At 34.6% G+C, this 17,426-nt stretch overlaps 1 protein-coding gene across 1 annotated transcript in view; it reads right to left on the bottom strand.

Annotated features, from left to right (window-relative positions):
* Positions 1-7,665: 7,665 nt before the first annotated feature.
* The window catches only part of BLOS1 (GCN5L1 family protein), a 54,080-nt gene continuing 44,319 nt past the window's right edge, over positions 7,666-17,426 (bottom strand). Inside the window, exons 2-3 of the mRNA XM_089819419.1 lie at positions 8,557-8,762; positions 7,666-8,039 (exon numbers count right to left, since the gene is read on the bottom strand). Of these exons, the coding sequence (XP_089675545.1) occupies positions 7,935-8,039; positions 8,557-8,762 (311 nt within the window). The 3' untranslated portion in view covers positions 7,666-7,934. The remainder of the gene's footprint in view (positions 8,040-8,556; positions 8,763-17,426) is intronic.

Raw genomic sequence — 17,426 nt, 5'->3', positions numbered from 1 at the left:
GTTTGTAATTATTTTGCACTTGATTCTGTCTTTTCAATCTTCACTTCAAGTAGTAGCCTTGAAAATGTATCGCATGTCCTCTCCACAAGCTTCTTCCTTTTTTTCTCTATTATTTGTCTTTTGACTTTGGTCATTTCCAGGAGTCCTTGAACATAAACCTCATGATCATCATAACTCAACTTTGCTAGATTCATCTTTAGTATCGCAAATTCAGGTCAATTGTCAAAATCATCTTCATTATCTGTGTCTGACTCTCTTTTAATTTTCTCTTGTGCTACTTTGATTGATGTCATATCTTGTAATATTCTAGCAACTTGGGTTTCTACATATCCTACTATGGGTTTCACAACACATTCTGTAACCTTCAATTGTTCTTCGATTATTATTGTATTGATTGTTCTACTAATAGAAGGGGTGTCATGGGTAAATTGCATATATTCTTCTATCTCAATTGTAGTTTCTTGAACATTTTGCTCCTCTGGTTGGTCTTTTGACTTCTCTTCTAATATATTTTTTTCCTCGTTGACGGTACTTTCATTAGATTCATCATTTATATCTATAGGTTGTTTTTTGTAGTCTCTGTCAGAACTTGTAGGACTTTCTTCTCAAGTTAAATCAATGAGTTCACTTTGTTGTAATTATTCATTCAATTCATACATTGCACCAACCTATATTGATTGTTTTGATGAATCTCTTTCTGCATTAAAAATTCTTTTTCATTGCTTCAAGTCATCTGTTTGAACATCTCCTTGCAATCCTACCATTATCTTGGATTCTCTATACTTGGTAGCAAATCTATTTTCATATTTTTGCATCAACTAAACAATTTTTGCAACATTGATCTCTGGCTTTGTAAGTATTAGAGTTCTCTCTCTTCTTTGTTTCTCTTGTTCTTCTACTTCATTCCATCTTGTTGTGGTTTTGTCAAGTAACTCCTCTGGAATATTTCATTTTAGCTAACTTGGGACTAATGAGAATTTATGAACTAAAAATGCAAATGCATCTTCTACTATTTTATTTTCCTCTTCAGTTCATCTTCTATATTTGAATTCAAATATGTATCTGATAGTTTCAAATTCTCTTATTCCTTTTGCTAAATCTTTTGTTGAACTTTCAATTCTTGATCTCGATGACAGCTCTTTTGGCTCAAATTTCTTTCTCTTCCTTTTTGTCCTTGTGCTTGCTTTTGTTACTAATTGACTTTTGGTAGCTCTCCATGTTGCAGTTTGTGCATTTCTTGACCTAGTCTTCCTTCTCAGTGCATGTTTTGTAGCTTTCTTTTGTTTTGCCAACTTGCTCTTTATTTTAGCATATGTTGTTAGTATTATTGTTGATATATGTCTACTACTTCACCTTTTGATTTATTTTCTTCAGATATTACTCTTTTGTAGACGTCTTCATATGTTCTACACCGATTAGCTTATACATCATTTGGTTCTACTAACAATTGTTATATTGTTGTTATCAATTCATTTTCTGCAGCTTCATATCCCAATGATGGTAACCAAGATGTATGTGGCTCTATTACTTTCACTGTGCATAAATGTGTGTTAACAAAAGCATATATCTTTCTTATATTTCTCAACAATATGGGGTGGTATACAATACCTTCTTATTCATTTTTCCTTGAAATTTTTTGAAGTGGCTCCACATTATAGCACTATAACTCCATCCTAGTCTCAATATACCTATAAATTTGATTATAATTGGTTGTTCTATTGTCCAATTTACTATGCCAATACTTAGAAATAGTTTTGTACATAGAAGAATATACACACTAATAAAGCACCATACCTTATTCCTTACTTCTTGATTTTCATCAAGTTCATCATCACTTGATACCTCAGCAACTCTGTTAAATCAAATTTGTCATCCTCTGTGACAATTTCATAAGCTACTTGTAGATAAGATAAGATAAGATAAATTTATTAATGTCCAACAAGAGACTACAAGGGTCTATGGGACTAAAAAGCATACAAGATACAAGACCACTAGCAGCAAGAGCACCAAACAGTGCCAAGGAAAGAAAGGAAAGAGGGGGAAAAAATGAGATACGAGAAGAAGCAAGGAGCACAAGATGAGGCAAGGACTAAAGCTCCACCTAGAATGTTGTCCAATCGTTGTGCTTGATAAACTTTGTAACCAATAAACATGGATGCAAATTTCATTTCTTTGTCCAATATACCATTCACAGTAAAGGTCTTTTGGTTTGCTTTGTATCTAATAAATCCCTTAATTTGTAATTTGAGGTCTAGTTCTCTTAGACATTTTTGCCCAGTCACTCATAAACCTCTGATTGCATGAATAATCGCCATTTTGATCTCAATCTCTCTATCTTCTTCCAACCATACATAGTCTCCATGTATCCTACTCAGTACACAAGTAATCCAGCCATCTTGAAAGTTATTTGGTATGTGCACAATATGAGTTAGTCCTTTCATTCCCAGATGCCCAAACTCATTGCTTGATCATCCTTCTCCTCTGTATAACTCTTTATATGCTACATTTATTTCATCACCAATTTCAATTTGCTTGCTCTGGATTAATGATCTCACACCTTTAGTTATTATTACTCTGCTTGGTATTCTTGATAATGCTCTAGATTCATTTGCATCCATAGATTTCAAAGAGCATAGCTTATATTTAATTTCATCTTCCTTTGATCTGCTAAGTAAGACACTTCTATTTACATGTTCTTTAATATGCTCCAATCACTCATCCAAATATTTCATGTAGCTAGAGTTCACAGCTCAATTAATACAATCGATCCTTTTGTCGAATAGATGTGTGCAATATGCAATAGTGTTCTCTATAAACTTGTTCCTTCACAATTACCTTTCTTGATGTGATTACTTTATTATAGGTGTCTATATATAATAGTAACGTGTCTAATGACTACTATACCAAATCATTTATTGCAAGCCAACAGTAACTTCCATACCAATAGTAAACTTGGAAATTAGTTGCTTGGTTAGAAGATTAATTCCCTACGCCATCTAACACAAGGTCCTCCATGGATGTTGCGTCACCTTCTTTCTTTTTCCGTATTTTCCTCATTTCTTCTCTAACTTGTTCACGATTCACAATTCTCTTTCCTTTCACATCCTAATTGTTAAATTGGTGGCAAACCGATATCCATAATTATAGGCAGAATGTCCAAACTTCAAACATATGTAGCATGGTAATCCAAGTGATCTCCAGGGTCATATAGCTCCCTTCCTGCATTCAGTAGTTAGATGTCCTAGTTTTTTACATTGATAACATTTGACAAGATCATTATCTTCCTTCTTCTGATACTATACTAATTTCCCAGTTGTCCATGTGCGGGTTCTACATTATTTAGCTTTATGTCCAAAGTGTTTGCATTTATAACAATATCTATAGAAAGTTCTCTCAGATGTTCCACTGTTAGTATCAAATCTACACTAGGCTTTGTGACAAAATTTGTTGCAATTATAAAAATGACCATTGAATGTTTTGTTTCTTGCTTGTTTACTCTTACAAACATTTTCAATATGCTCATATTTTTTACAATTGTAACGAGTAGATTTATAGAATATCTTACCTTGTCCATCACTTGACTCTTTTGTTGTTTGTTGTCTGGTTACTGAGGATTCTCCTTTCTCCATTGCATTGTTGCCAATATATTCTAGGTTGATTGTGTCACCTTGTTTCCTCTAATTTTTCAACTATTCGCCAAGCTCTTGCATGCTTTCTTCAAATTGTGTGAGTCTCATGTTGACTTCCTTTTCAACTTTTAGGTTGTTCCTCAAATCTTCATTCTCTTGTTTTAGCCTCAAATTTTCTGCTTCCAATTGTTGATTTCTTTCACTAATTCTTTCTATCAATTTGTTTCTTGCATGAATCTCATTTTATTGTCTTTACAAGAGTATATCCTTACTCGTAATTGTTTCTTCAACTTCTCTTTTCTCTATCTCAAGATATCCTTTGGCACCTTCAGCAGATCTCTTTCTTTCTAAAACTTATGTCATTCCAAAACTTGAGTTCTTCGAGTAGTTCATTGTTCTTCTTCAATAGGTCAGGAATAGCAACATCAACTTCTTTTGAATTCATACTTCCTTCTAATAGTCTATCCAGAGCATCAAGACTAATCTATAATTTTTCAATCAGTTCCTTTCTTTTCGCAAATGAGGTTCTTAGTTTATTCCTCAAGCCATGTATTTGTTCATGAGTATCCTCTAGGGCTTCCTCTAAGTGTTTCTAATAATTGTAACCTTCCATTATGCCAAACCCACTCCAAGTTGTTAAACTTTTCTTTTAGAGAACCAAAGCTCTCATACCAATTGTTGGAAAGATTCAAGTGGGGCACTAGTGGGGTAGGGGAGTGAATCAATACCATGGGAACTTTGATCTTAATTACTTTGTATAACATAAACCAATATGTCTATTAGATGCTTCCATTGATATCTCTTACTCTAACTAGTAGTGTTACCAATAGTCTGTAACTTAATGTTAATCATTTAAATGTAAAGTAATGAACTTTGAATAAAACATCACACACATAAACAAGTAACACAATATTTGTTTCGCAAAAACCCGTTAATTAGAGGGAAAATTTGAAGTGGAGATGGTACCTGCAACTCATCACTAAAGCAATAAGGTGTCATGTTAAGAGAATATTATAATAATGTCATCTTCTAAATGAGTACACCCTATTAGTAGTATCTAATACCCTATTATGAGTATCCACAATCCTATTAAAGTCTACTTTGTTAAAAAGATTTAATCTCACTTATACAGTGTTCACCCAATTAAAGGATTTACAATAAGTTTAAACTTGAACTCCTTAACCCTATGAAACATTGTGTTGTTAAAGGATTTGACAATCTTATTAACAAAATGTTAACTATAAAACAAGAAGTTTTGGTTGTACTAGCTTTCGTTCAATGCTTGATAGGTCATTTTTGCTCTTTCACTTTATTTGTACTATTCGCTCCTTCATTCTAACAACTTGTTCAACTTCCACTCTCCCACTTTCTCTGGCCTCATCCTTTCTTCTTTTTTATCTTACTTTTAATCTTTTGTAACCTAATTAATTTCCAACTTTGTGACCTAATTAGGGTTGCATAGAACTTCTTCATGAACCTTCCATAAGTTGTTTATGACTTTTCAATATCGTCATTGATAAGCTTCTCCATACTTCGATAATGTACCCTTTACTCTGATAGCTCTACTAGTTTCCCAATAGTGCTTCCATGTTTCTGATAACATTGTTCTAATAGTGACTCCACCAAGACTTTAGCTTTATTTGCCAACAATCAACTTGCAAAATCTTACTGTTAGTGTTCTAGGATTTTGGCAGGCAACAAAAGTAAATTACTGGTGAATAGTAGTATTGCATGTTATCATCATTGTCTATCATCTAATGCATAAGAGATATAGATGCAATGTCATGTCTTGAGATGTTGTCTATAAGGGTAAATTAATCATAAATATCAATAATATTATTGCTTCTTATTGCTATTGCCTTTCATCTCATTTGATTTTGACATTTCGCATAGACTTAGGATTCCATTTAAGTGCATAAATTTTCTACATTGAAAAACAAGAATGTTGTAGAAATCAATCTACTTCAAAATTTAGGCATTGTTAGGTTTTCTTATTATCTAATCATAAATAGACTATTGTAAGGCAATGCCTAACAGTAGTCCTTTTTTTTTATAGTCAAACAATAGGCACTATGTTGGTTGAGTAGTTGACTGTGTCACAATTAAGAGCATTTAGTGTGTTTGACAAGCTCTCTCAAAAAAATTAGTGTGGCATGAATATGACCTTCAATCATGTTATTTAAGCAATCTCTTCACACGCACCCTAAGATGTTTTATAGTTATGTAGCTTTCTAGAACAACCACCTAGGCTTTGAGCAAAATTGGTAGACAACGGCCTTTATTCCCATAGCTAGTAAACTTTGACCTAAGACACAATCTAAAGATTTTTAAAACTAGGTTTTGCTAAAACACCTCAAGGTCTTTTTAATAAACTCATAATTTAAAATGTGTTTGATTTCTACTCTACATATACATTCAAGGAAGAGACCCAATAACCGTTAGGGGGTCTAATGACCATGAGGGTTTTGTGATAGATACCCCCCAATTACAGCTTTTAAAAATCTCCAAAAAATGATAACACGTGTACTAGTAGCCGATCAAACATGTACTAATAGTTGATCATTTTTTACCTTTCTTGGTTGTTGATTGGTCCATTTATGCCACAAGTACTATTTTCTTTTGGTGAGCGATTATTCGGGAGTGAACATAACGAGTATCAAACAAGTGTTTTAAAATGGCACTTTTCTACCACTTTGCACTCCATGGCCTCTATAGAGAGATTCCTAAATGCCAAAATGTTGAAACCTTTTCTTTAAGCTCTTCAGTCACCTATGTAGGTATACTGAAAAAATTGGCATAATTTGACTTACAACTTAAGGGGTCTAGATGTGTGAAGTTAGCCAAGGCGGTTACAAGGCCTCTTTCCCTATTATGACTTTGGCAAAACTCGTATTTATGACAATATGAGGTAATCTATATTCCTAATAATCACATGGGAATTGAGGTTATGAATCAATAATTTTATTTTACTTAATGGTATTGTAGAGTTTCAAGTTCCAAGACGCTTTCTGATAAGTCCTTGATTTGCAATTCAAATATTTTCAAAGGTACATTTTTTAAGGTTACCTACAGCATCATCACTCTCCACCTTATTTTATGTCAAATATAGAAAATGCATATGAAGGTTGTCCATATTGCTTACACTGACAATTAAAATTCGCAAAACCAATATTCTTATCACTTGCGACTCAAACAACTTGAGTGACATGACTCGCAACTGAATATAACAGGTGTCATGTATTCCAACTTGTGTAGCCTACATTGTCGTAGATTTTAAATACCAAATGTATTATAAACCCAGCAATGAAACTCAAGGACTCACACCCCCAAAAAACCTTGAAGTACCCATCCTTGAGACATCCCTGCATCGGGTACCCACCTTCACCATTCCACATACATGCCACCGCCACAAAGGGTACTTGAATTTCTATTTGAATTTTGATTTTTGAACATTCTATTGGATGTCTTATGTTACCATGGTGAATGTTTAATGGTTCTGGTTCATGTTGCAATTTCTCTATGTTCAAGAATTTTAATTTGGCATGTTATATTGAAACATCATTTCATAACTAGCATTTCAAGTTCCATATGTATTGTATACAGCACCCCCCTGCCCTCTTGTCGTTGTCCCCATGCCATCTCAAAATTGATATCCTTTGTCCCCCTGTCCCAGCACATCAACGTCTCTACGTACCCCAGTACTGGTGTTGCACTGGAATCCAGTAATGTTATAGTTTGTTCAAAATAATTTATCCAATAGTTATAGTTGCTTTTCAGAAATTTAGGGCCATTGCTAGTTGCAAATGACTATGGATTTTAAGGTATCTTACACACTATTTTAGCTAATTTCCCATGGACAAAATGGAACTTGAACACAGGAGCTCCCATGCACATGGGTGCTAATGCTATACCACTGAGTGTCCAGGGTTTTTAGTAGGTTCCTCATTACAGTTTGGTTGTAGTTCATTTCTCCCACAGTTTAAGATATTATCCTGGAATCAACCTTTTCTTAACCACTCTTGAATACAAGCAATAATTTACCAGAATTCCAAATTAATTTTGTAACATACTTTAGGATGAAGTTGTATCAGAACTGTCTTCTGTGTTGTTAGGTTTTCTATGAACTTAAATTATGAAATTAAAAACATAAAGCACCTGAAAAGGCATATGTTGGCTTTTCTTAGCGAGTAGCATAGAAAACAAGAACTTCATCCGCTAATTGGGTGCCCTCTAACTCCTACCTGAACCAAATCAAAAGCTAATGGAAAAACAATCTTTAATTACTACAAATCTCGACAAGATTTCTTATAATTGTGTATTTTCCTTCTTGTGAATGTACTGCAGTGCAAGAACAATGCTTTCGCAATCATAATCCATGATTTTCATCCAGTTCTCAAAATCTCCAATTTCCTGAAAGAGATTCACAAAATGGAACCACAGTTAATATGTAGAACTTTGTGAACACAGCCTACTTCTACATGCTCTCGGTCTCACAAACAGACAACACAGTATCAGAGAATATTACTGATTGGTTCTTATGTCACATCTTATTAATAAACTAAGTGATCTTAACATTATACCAACCAGATATAATTAAAACATACAGCCCATGCTTTCATCAGTGATTACTAATTACTAATTACAAGCCTAGGTATAGGATACTTTGAGTTTAAAAGAGACTGTTCATGTGTACCTATTATTACAATGCACAAATCTGCACAAACAGTCCATCAAGTTTCCTCTTGTAAATGTGGTATCGAAGTTAAAGAAAAGATATTGTTTACGCTAGGAGCTGAAGATTCATATCATACCCGTGACTTTTATCTTTTATCTTGTACTATTTAGTTAAATTCACTACATTCCCTTCAACTTCTACCATTTAGTAAAATTCTACAAGAACAGTTAAAAATATAGCGGCATATATCACCTTTAAAGCTGTATCCAATGCACGAACTACTGTAAGCCACTGATTTGTTTGCTTGGTATACCGCTGCACTGTAGATGCCAATGCACGTGTTTCAAATTCAATTCGTTTCTCGTTGATGAAGGATTCTTGAACCTCACTATTTACACTATCTACAAGTAACTCTGAAACACGAGCTGCCGTTGTTACAGCATCCTTCTTCATCTTTTCTATGTCAACAAGCAAAATAAATAAGTATTAGTTCCAATTTTAATATGTAAAATATAAATCAAAGGTTGCCTCATGATTATAATTTATTGATTAATAATCTAACAATCGTTAAGGTGGCAAAACTTTTCCACAAGAACTATTTCTTCAAGGCCATAAATAAGTTACAGCTCAGATCAAATCAATGGTTTTCATGGTGCAAGGAGATCATTGAAATATCAAGTAGAAAAGAAATATAGATTTCTTCAATGAATATGTGCCTCCAGCTAACAAAATTTATTGTGAGCAAGAAAAGATGACAGCCCACTCTATAACTATGGTGTTCATGGTATGAGGATTCCAAATCCAGTTAAAACACCCTTTTGAGACCAGCCATCTTACCCCATGGTATCTGATTAATGCTCTCCATTTCATTCTGAAGACAATAAACATAGATGACGGCAGCCTAACTCATTGGATACAATTTCTCTATCTAAATTTTGTCCAGAAAATAATTTTAATTTTAATATAGTGGGCAGAAATACATCTTCCAGATCAGCTGAGAGCATCAAAGACACTGGAGTAAATTCTAGGGGACAACTACCTTGAATGCAATTGCAGAAAAAGAGTAGTGGCAAAATTAGAGTAATCTTACACAGCCAAGGTGCCTGTATTGTGCACGTACAAAACCCCAAACTTTTTGCAGGTATTGAACGTGTCATGTTGCAAATTGCATATCATTCCCCAATTTCTCAGGATGAGCTATCAAAAAAACAGTGAATTTGCAATTATGCTCTTTTGACACAATATTAATTTACTTTGATGGTGTTAACAAGACCATTAAGACTTGATCTATGGTCAATGTCCCTGCACTTAGAAGTTGTTGTGTGATCACCTATCCTCAGGTTTCTATGTTTTCTTTCTAGAAAATTAATCCCTGTAATGAATTGTCAAGAAACAAAAGAGCAGAGGCAGTCATTACAATTTCAATTGATGCTTCCAATATACAAACTTTGAACCTTGATTGAGATTCAAATCTACAATGTTTATAGTTTATTAGAAAAAGAAAACCGTCAATTAATGAGCTAGCAAAATTCATAGGGGAAAATATTGAACATGTACGTAATCCAACAGGCAATGTCCCCAAAGACATCCTTGCTCTGCAAAGGTATGCCAAGATGGAGGGTGGTGCATTTCATCCTTTGTCCTACCACAGACAAGTTGTCCCCATTCTAGGGATTGCCCCAGAAATCCCAGAAAAACAGTGAGTTTGGATGAGATTATGTGGTCATAAAAGGATAACTAGCAGAAGTCAAGGAAACATGGTTTTAGAATACTTGTAATAACGACACCAATGTTTTTCCTAATTCTTGTTACACCTTAAACACAATTCTAATTAACTGGGCATCTTTTATTCATTAACACAGAATCTACCAAGGTGAACAAATAATAGGAATGCCAATCCAAAGCTTTGTCCTCTGGAAGCAAAAATCTCCAAGCAATCCCAATTTTTCCCAGATCAGCCCCACAGACGTTTCCCCCGCCCCAACCAGAATAATCCTGTCTTTATAAAATTAAAAAAACCATTGATTGCATTTGAAACCTTAATCTTCCGACAACCTATGGAACCCTCGAAATTTGGAAAAGCATGGTCATGCAATATGTTAAGATCATGACTACAAATGGGAGATCGTCAAGATGTGCATAGAAAAAGAAACCAATTGCAAACTTGCAAGAAGCAGTGCATTTGAGTCAACATTAGACAATTTTTTGCTACAACACTACTTCAAGAACATTCTAAATTTATTTTATGCCATATAAATAGTATTTACACAAAATTCAATCACTGTTTACAAATAGATGAATAATTTGTTAAATAAAATTTTCAATGTGCACAAGGATCTTTCAATTTAAATTTAACAATAGAAAAATATTATTCTATTTAATTTTGGCTGGGTTTCCATTCGAAGAAATAGCATTGTACTATTATGACAGGGGAATAGTCTATATATTATGCAGTTATATTTAAGCTCACCATTCATGCTTCATATTTTGTGTCTGCTTTATAATGGTTTAATTTTATCTATATCCAGATGTTAGGACTTCTATCGGTTTTCTATCACACATGGTTTAATTTTGCACCTACTTATCATCATCGAATGTTAAATAAAAAATTTGATGTGCACACAAGAATACTTCACAATTAAATTGACATGATAAAACAACGTTAAAATCTAATTTGTTTTGGTGGGACTTTGTAATATCCCCCCTCTAAAGAATAATTTAATTAATAATCATTATCAATTACTGAAATATAAAAGAAAATAAATAATCTAATGACAATTTCAAATATTATATCAGTATTATTACAAATTTACAAATAATGACAAGTGACTAACATTTTAATGATATTATATTATCTAATATTATTATCAGACATAATACCAAAATAATATAATATAATTATCTGTGGCAGAGAGACATCTACAGCCAGTCGATGATAGTCTACAGTGAGCTCCTGAGTCTCAGCGGATACAGTTACAAAGAATAGATAGTCTATAATAACCAACATATGTTATGAAGATTGATTAATTAGAGGATACAGTTACAAAGAATAGACACTGTCTATTCTAACCAACATCTGTTATGCATATTGATTAATTATTAAGGAGATTCACATTGGCTAACAATCCCAAGATAGGGTAACATTCACATCTATTGTGTCTATTGATTAATATTCTAATTAGTTGCATCTGTGTGCACATTGGTTAACAGTCCCAAGATAGAGTAGGGATCAGCATCCCAGAAGCCTTGAGGGAAGTCCCGAGATAGGATACAGACTTGGACCTATATTATATATATATATATATATATATATATATATATATATATATACATACACACACACACACACACACACACACACACACACACACACTCAAGTCCCATTACTGTTTTAATCTAAGGGAGGACAGAGATGTGTCCAAAGAGGGGCTTGTTTAAATCTAAGCAATGGCTAACAGCCCCAATATAGGGTAGGGATCAGCATCCCAGAAGCCTTGAGGGAAGTCCCGAGATAGGATACGGACTTGGACCTGTAAACTTTGAGGGAGTGCATTGCAGTTGGTCTCTAGGCACCTTGGATAATGCATACTCCTGTCATTGAGTTGAAATAGTAATAAAATTGGATATGTGGTATTAATGATACATATATATAATTTGATCTGATTAAATGAATACATAATTCCCTTTACTATGAATGTCTTAGCTTGAATCATTGTATCTTAGGAAATACAATGTAGAGTTGAGTTAAATATGTAATAACTAAGTCTAAACCTATTGAGGGACATTACAGACTTCCATCCAAAGAGAGTATTCTACTGTTATGACAAGTAAATAGTCTATATTCAAAGGTTATGTTTTGGCTCATTGTGTCGAATTCATATATTAGATCCACTTTATCATGGTTTAAATATTTGATTGAGTTATATATTTAGATTATGTTATCTCCAAGAATAGCATGAGGACACTTTCATAGTTTTAAAACCTCATCCAAGGTTTCATCCAGAGTTTTACCTTTATGCTTTTCTAAACATTCATTGTAATCTATCCAATTTTATTCAATCGATCAATACAAGCATGTCCATCATGCTTTCTTTGGATCAACTCATCTCTCTCTAAGCCGCATAGCACAATCAATCTTTTACTCTTCAAATGTGTTTGGCATTTTGATTGCACGTGATTTCTAGAAACTATGAGGTTCACTATCAACTCCATCATGGTATGCGACCACCAAATTTGTAGCTTCCTATCCAAATTTTAAGAGATCTAGGAAAATTTAAGCTACCAATATTTTCTCAGTTTATTTTGGAGAAAAACAATTTAAGGGTTAAGTTCAAAACCATGACAAACCTTCTGGGTATCTATTAATTTTACAGAAGGCGAGCACATCTTGCCAAAAATGTTGTCAAAATAGCACAGCATGGCCATTTTCCCTGTCAAATCATATCATCTGCTTGTTGAAATTAAGAATGTTTTCTAAGCTTATTTGGCAACATTAAAAATAAATGTGGGTATTTGTTAGTTTTTGCCCATAAAAAGTAAATTTGTACAAATTAAATCCAAAGGGCTGTGTTTGTTGGGTAAATTTAGCCCTTCTTTCAAAAATTTATAACTTTTGATTCTATCATCAAAATCAAGCAAATGATATATTGTCAGATAGTTGTTTCGCAAAATTCTAGTAGCTCAAATCTCATCATCAAATTTTCTTGCTGGTTCGTAGTATTCTCTGTAAAAAAATCAGATCATCATTTTCTACTTTCAAGTTCAACTTTTTCCCAATGTCTCCAAGTTTTAGAATTCTTGTGGTATTGGAAAGGTATTTCAAAGCACTTAAGTTCCATCTGTGCATTTTTTTAGAATGTTCCCCAAGTACATTTCATTTTATTTTATTTTTGTGCATTCGCATTCTGCTCAATTACTTGGATGTTTTGGCACTGAGAAAGGATTAATTATAACTTCATTTGATCTACTTTATATGCATTGAGGTTATTGGTCTTTGATTTTTTCCATTTGAGGAGGTATCCTGGGTTTTTTATCCATCCTTCTATGTTCATCCTAGCAAAGAGTAATTATGGATCTTGGTGAAATTGTATCCTAGCACATGTTACCCAGCTCGATCTTTTACCTTATATGAATGTACTCATACTTCAACTAGCCACACCAAGGGATGCATCAGCTTGGGTATATCAATGGCCATGTTGTACGATTTGTTATAGTGTTGATCCTAACAATAGGTGTGATATATCGGATGTTGATTGTCCCTGTACACTTTGGACTCAACTTTGAGAGATCATGGAAACCCTTGTATATATTTGTTCCCAGAAAATCCTACACCAAATTGTCTCATTTCCCTTGCACATGCAGATTGCACACTCTTTGATAATGGTACTTTGAAGAAGATTGAGAATATCACTAATTTTTGCATTTCTTATGGCTTAAAGGCTTGTCTTCTTGTTCCTACTCACATTAAGACCCAATCTCCCATCTTCTGATTTTCATGATCAACTTGTCATCACCACATTCTCTGGTCCCTATTCATTCAATGCAACAAGGCATCCATCATCTTCCAAATCTAGCTACTTGGGATTCTTATCTTACAAGCATATCATCCTTGTTTGTGGCATCTCATATTGCAAGTTGGGATTATTATCTTGAGAATATTCATCTTTTCTTAGTCTATAGCCATATCACCATTGTTAGCCCATCATCTTCATTGTCCACAGGACTTGTTCTACATCAATCTTCACCAAGATTTTGGATTGACATCATTTCCTCCAACATGTTAGACATTTGAGCAATTTTCAAAGACACACATCATTTGGATTTAGAATCCTAATTCTTCCATTTTATGGAAATAGCTTCTCCAATAACAAGTGGATTTGTTTCTTCTTAATGGGAGAAATGTTGTTTTTAGGCAATGTATCATGTTTTGGCTTCAAGCATCACCATTGTCACAAAAGCCATTTATTTATTGGAGGGATTTTAATCAACATTTTCTCTCTTCTTGGTAGAACATCTATTGTACTTGTGGGACAAAGAAATCTTGGGGGGTCATATTGAATCCTCTTATCCTTTCATTAGTGCATTTATTTATTTTTCTCTCCTTTGGAAAGGAGTTTTTCCCACGTGGTTTTCTCATTTTCTTTGCTTATGAGAGATTCAATTTATTTTTTTGTACATGTGTACCTCATGTTAGTTTTGGGTAGCTTGGACAGCTGTTTGTCCATACGTGATTAATTAGCAAATAATTGTTAGATTTAAGGCAAATATTTGTTAATTAATTGACTCCTTCTAGAAGCAACTAGAAACCTATTGGTTAGGTTGTCTTTAATCAAGAAGCAACTAAAAACTTCTTGGTTAGGTTGTCTTTAATCAAGAAGCAACTAGAAACCTCTTGGTTAGGTAGTATAAAAGGGGGGGGTCAAAGGAGGCATTTGGTGAACAGAAGTTGTAGAAGCATTTGCAGTGTTACCAAATAGTCTTGTAGTATTAGCAAGGGCGCAGTGATAGCATTGGGGATACCAATGGGGAATATTAGCGAGAGAAATTAGGAGGTTGTCAAAGTTCTGTCAATGAGAGGCAAGGAATTTTGTATCTCTTGATTTGTTGAAGTTAATATATTTTCCATCTGCAGAACTGGTTTTCCCTTGGGGGCTTTTCCAAGGACGATTTGTCTGAAAATATTGTGTTCATTGTGTTGTGAATTTCTTTCCATATTTATTGGTGAAGTTGCAGTTGTGTTATTTTTCGATATTAGATGTGAATTTATTTTCAATAGTTAAATAATCTTATATGATAGGAGATTAATAATCAATGACTGCAATAGTGTTAATTTCCACATGGTATCAGAGCGGTGTTGAGGGTAGAAAAGTATTGCCCTAGGAAAGAAATTAAGAGTTGATCTCTTTAGATTTATTGTTGCTTTAATCCCTTGAGATGGCTTAAGCTAGTTTGAGAGATCAAGACAAATTGGATGGTGCCTCAAATTTTGGTGTCTGGAAGGCCAGAATTTCTTTATTGTTGGAAGAGAATGGTATCAAGGATTATGTTACCAGTGTTAGTAGTTGTACCAATGGATGCGACACAGCTTGCACCATATAAGAAGGATGATCCAAAGGCGGGAAGGATTATCCTTGATGGTGTCAAGGATCATAGTGTTCCACATATCTCAGAGCTAGACACAACAAAGAAGATGGAGGATAACATTCTGGATCTGTACCAGAATGCTACCACCAATAAGAAGATGATTCTCAAAGAGAAGTTGAAGAATACTCAGATAAACCAGGGAGAAGACATTACAAGTTACCTCACCAAGCTTAGACTTGTCAAGGATGAGTTAGCAGTTGTTGGAGACAGTCCCAGTAATGACGAGCTAGTGAGAATAGCCCTAAATGGATTTTCTAAACAATGGAGTGTCTTTGTTCAAGTTGTCAGTGGACGAGATACCTTATTGAGTTGGGATCGACTATGGCCTGATTTCACTCAGGAAGAGTTTAGACTAAGTCTGGTCAATATGGCCAACAAGAGTCAAAAAAGTGAGTTGGAACAAGAAAACATCGCCCTAGCAGGGAAAGGGAAAGCAAAGAAGGAATCTAGCAAAGGATCGAATTCACAAAGTGAGAAGAAGGACCTTTCTACGATCAAGTGCTTTGGATGTCATGAGTATGGTCACTATGTCAGTGATTGCCCAGAAAGGAAGAAGGCAAAGAAGCAGGTGGCAGCTTCAGCAAGTGTAGAAGAACTCCCCAATAAAATGGAAGATGAGTTTGCACTTATAGCTTGTATGGTGAGTTCAACCTCACAGAATATCTGGTATATAGATAGTGGAGCGTCATTTCATATGACAGGAGTTAAAGAGTACTTCTCCAATTATAAGGAGAACAACACTAATATCTAGATTTCTACAGGAAACTTGTCCAAACTCAACCCAGTTGGGAAAGGGACTGTTCAGTTTCAGAGAGAGAATGGAAAGATAATTCCAATTCATGATGTATTGCATGTGCCAGGCTTAGGTATGAATTTGATTTCCATATCTGTTGTTCAGGATAAGGGGTATAATGTACTCTTTAGAGGGACACATGTGTTCATTAAGCACAAGGATTGGAAATCACCCATAACTATCGGAGTTAGGAGTGGTCGCCTTTATAGATTGCAGTTTGATCCTCCTAAGGCACTCATGAGCAGCAGTAATCCTAGAGATCTTGGAGAGCTATGAGATAGGAAGATGGACCATATTCATCATGGAGCACTCAAATTGCTTCGTGAGACAGTGACAGGTGTTCCAGAGGTGAGCACAGAGCATGATGATGTATGTAAGGGATCTGTTTTGGGGAAATTTGTGAAAGCATCTTTTCCAAGGAGTGACACCAGATCTAAAGGTGTTCTTGATCTAGTACATTTAGATGTATGTGGACCGATGTCAATAAAATCTTTGATGTGAGTTCTATGTTACTTTTATTGATGATTTCTCCAGGAAGACTTGCATATACTTCTTGAAGACCCAGGATGAGGTTTTCAATCAATTCCAAGAGTTTAAGGCTCTTGTGGAGAACTTGATAGGAAAGAAGATAAAGGTTCTTCGGTTAGACAATGAAGGCGAGCATAAAGGAAATAAATTCCAGGAGTTTTGTACCAGAGAAGGAATCAAGAGAGAGTGAATTGTTCCTTACAATCCACAGTGGAGTTGTTGAGAGGAAGAACCGTTCTATATCGGAGGCAGCAAGAGCTATGCTACATGACCAAGATATGCCCCGCTACTTATGCGAAAAAGCGTGTAGTACATCAGTCTACATTCAAAACAGAGTTCCACACAAGGTACTAGGGAAGATGACACCAGATGAAGCTTTCATAGGTAAGAAGCCTAATGTTAGTCATTTCAGAATATTTGGGAGTTTGGCATATTGTCATATTCTAGGTGATACACATACCAAGTTAGATCAAACTGTAGAGAGAGGGTACTTTGTTGGGTATAGTGAACCCTCAAAGGCATATAGGACTTTTATCCCTGGGACAAAAAGAATTATTGTCAGGCGTGATGTGAAGTTCATGGAGGACAAGGCATTTAGAAGGTCCAAAGATTTGCCAGCAGATGATCAAAGTGAGCAGCCAACAAAAGCTCCAAGGCC

The sequence above is a fragment of the Cupressus sempervirens genome, chromosome 3, assembly GCF_028749045.1.
Source record: "Cupressus sempervirens isolate cs-2001-9-10 chromosome 3, ASM2874904v1, whole genome shotgun sequence".
Taxonomy (NCBI): Eukaryota; Viridiplantae; Streptophyta; class Pinopsida; order Cupressales; family Cupressaceae; genus Cupressus; species Cupressus sempervirens.
The sequence above is the reverse complement of the archived record's forward strand: the minus strand, read 5'-3'. Positions and strand labels throughout refer to the sequence as shown.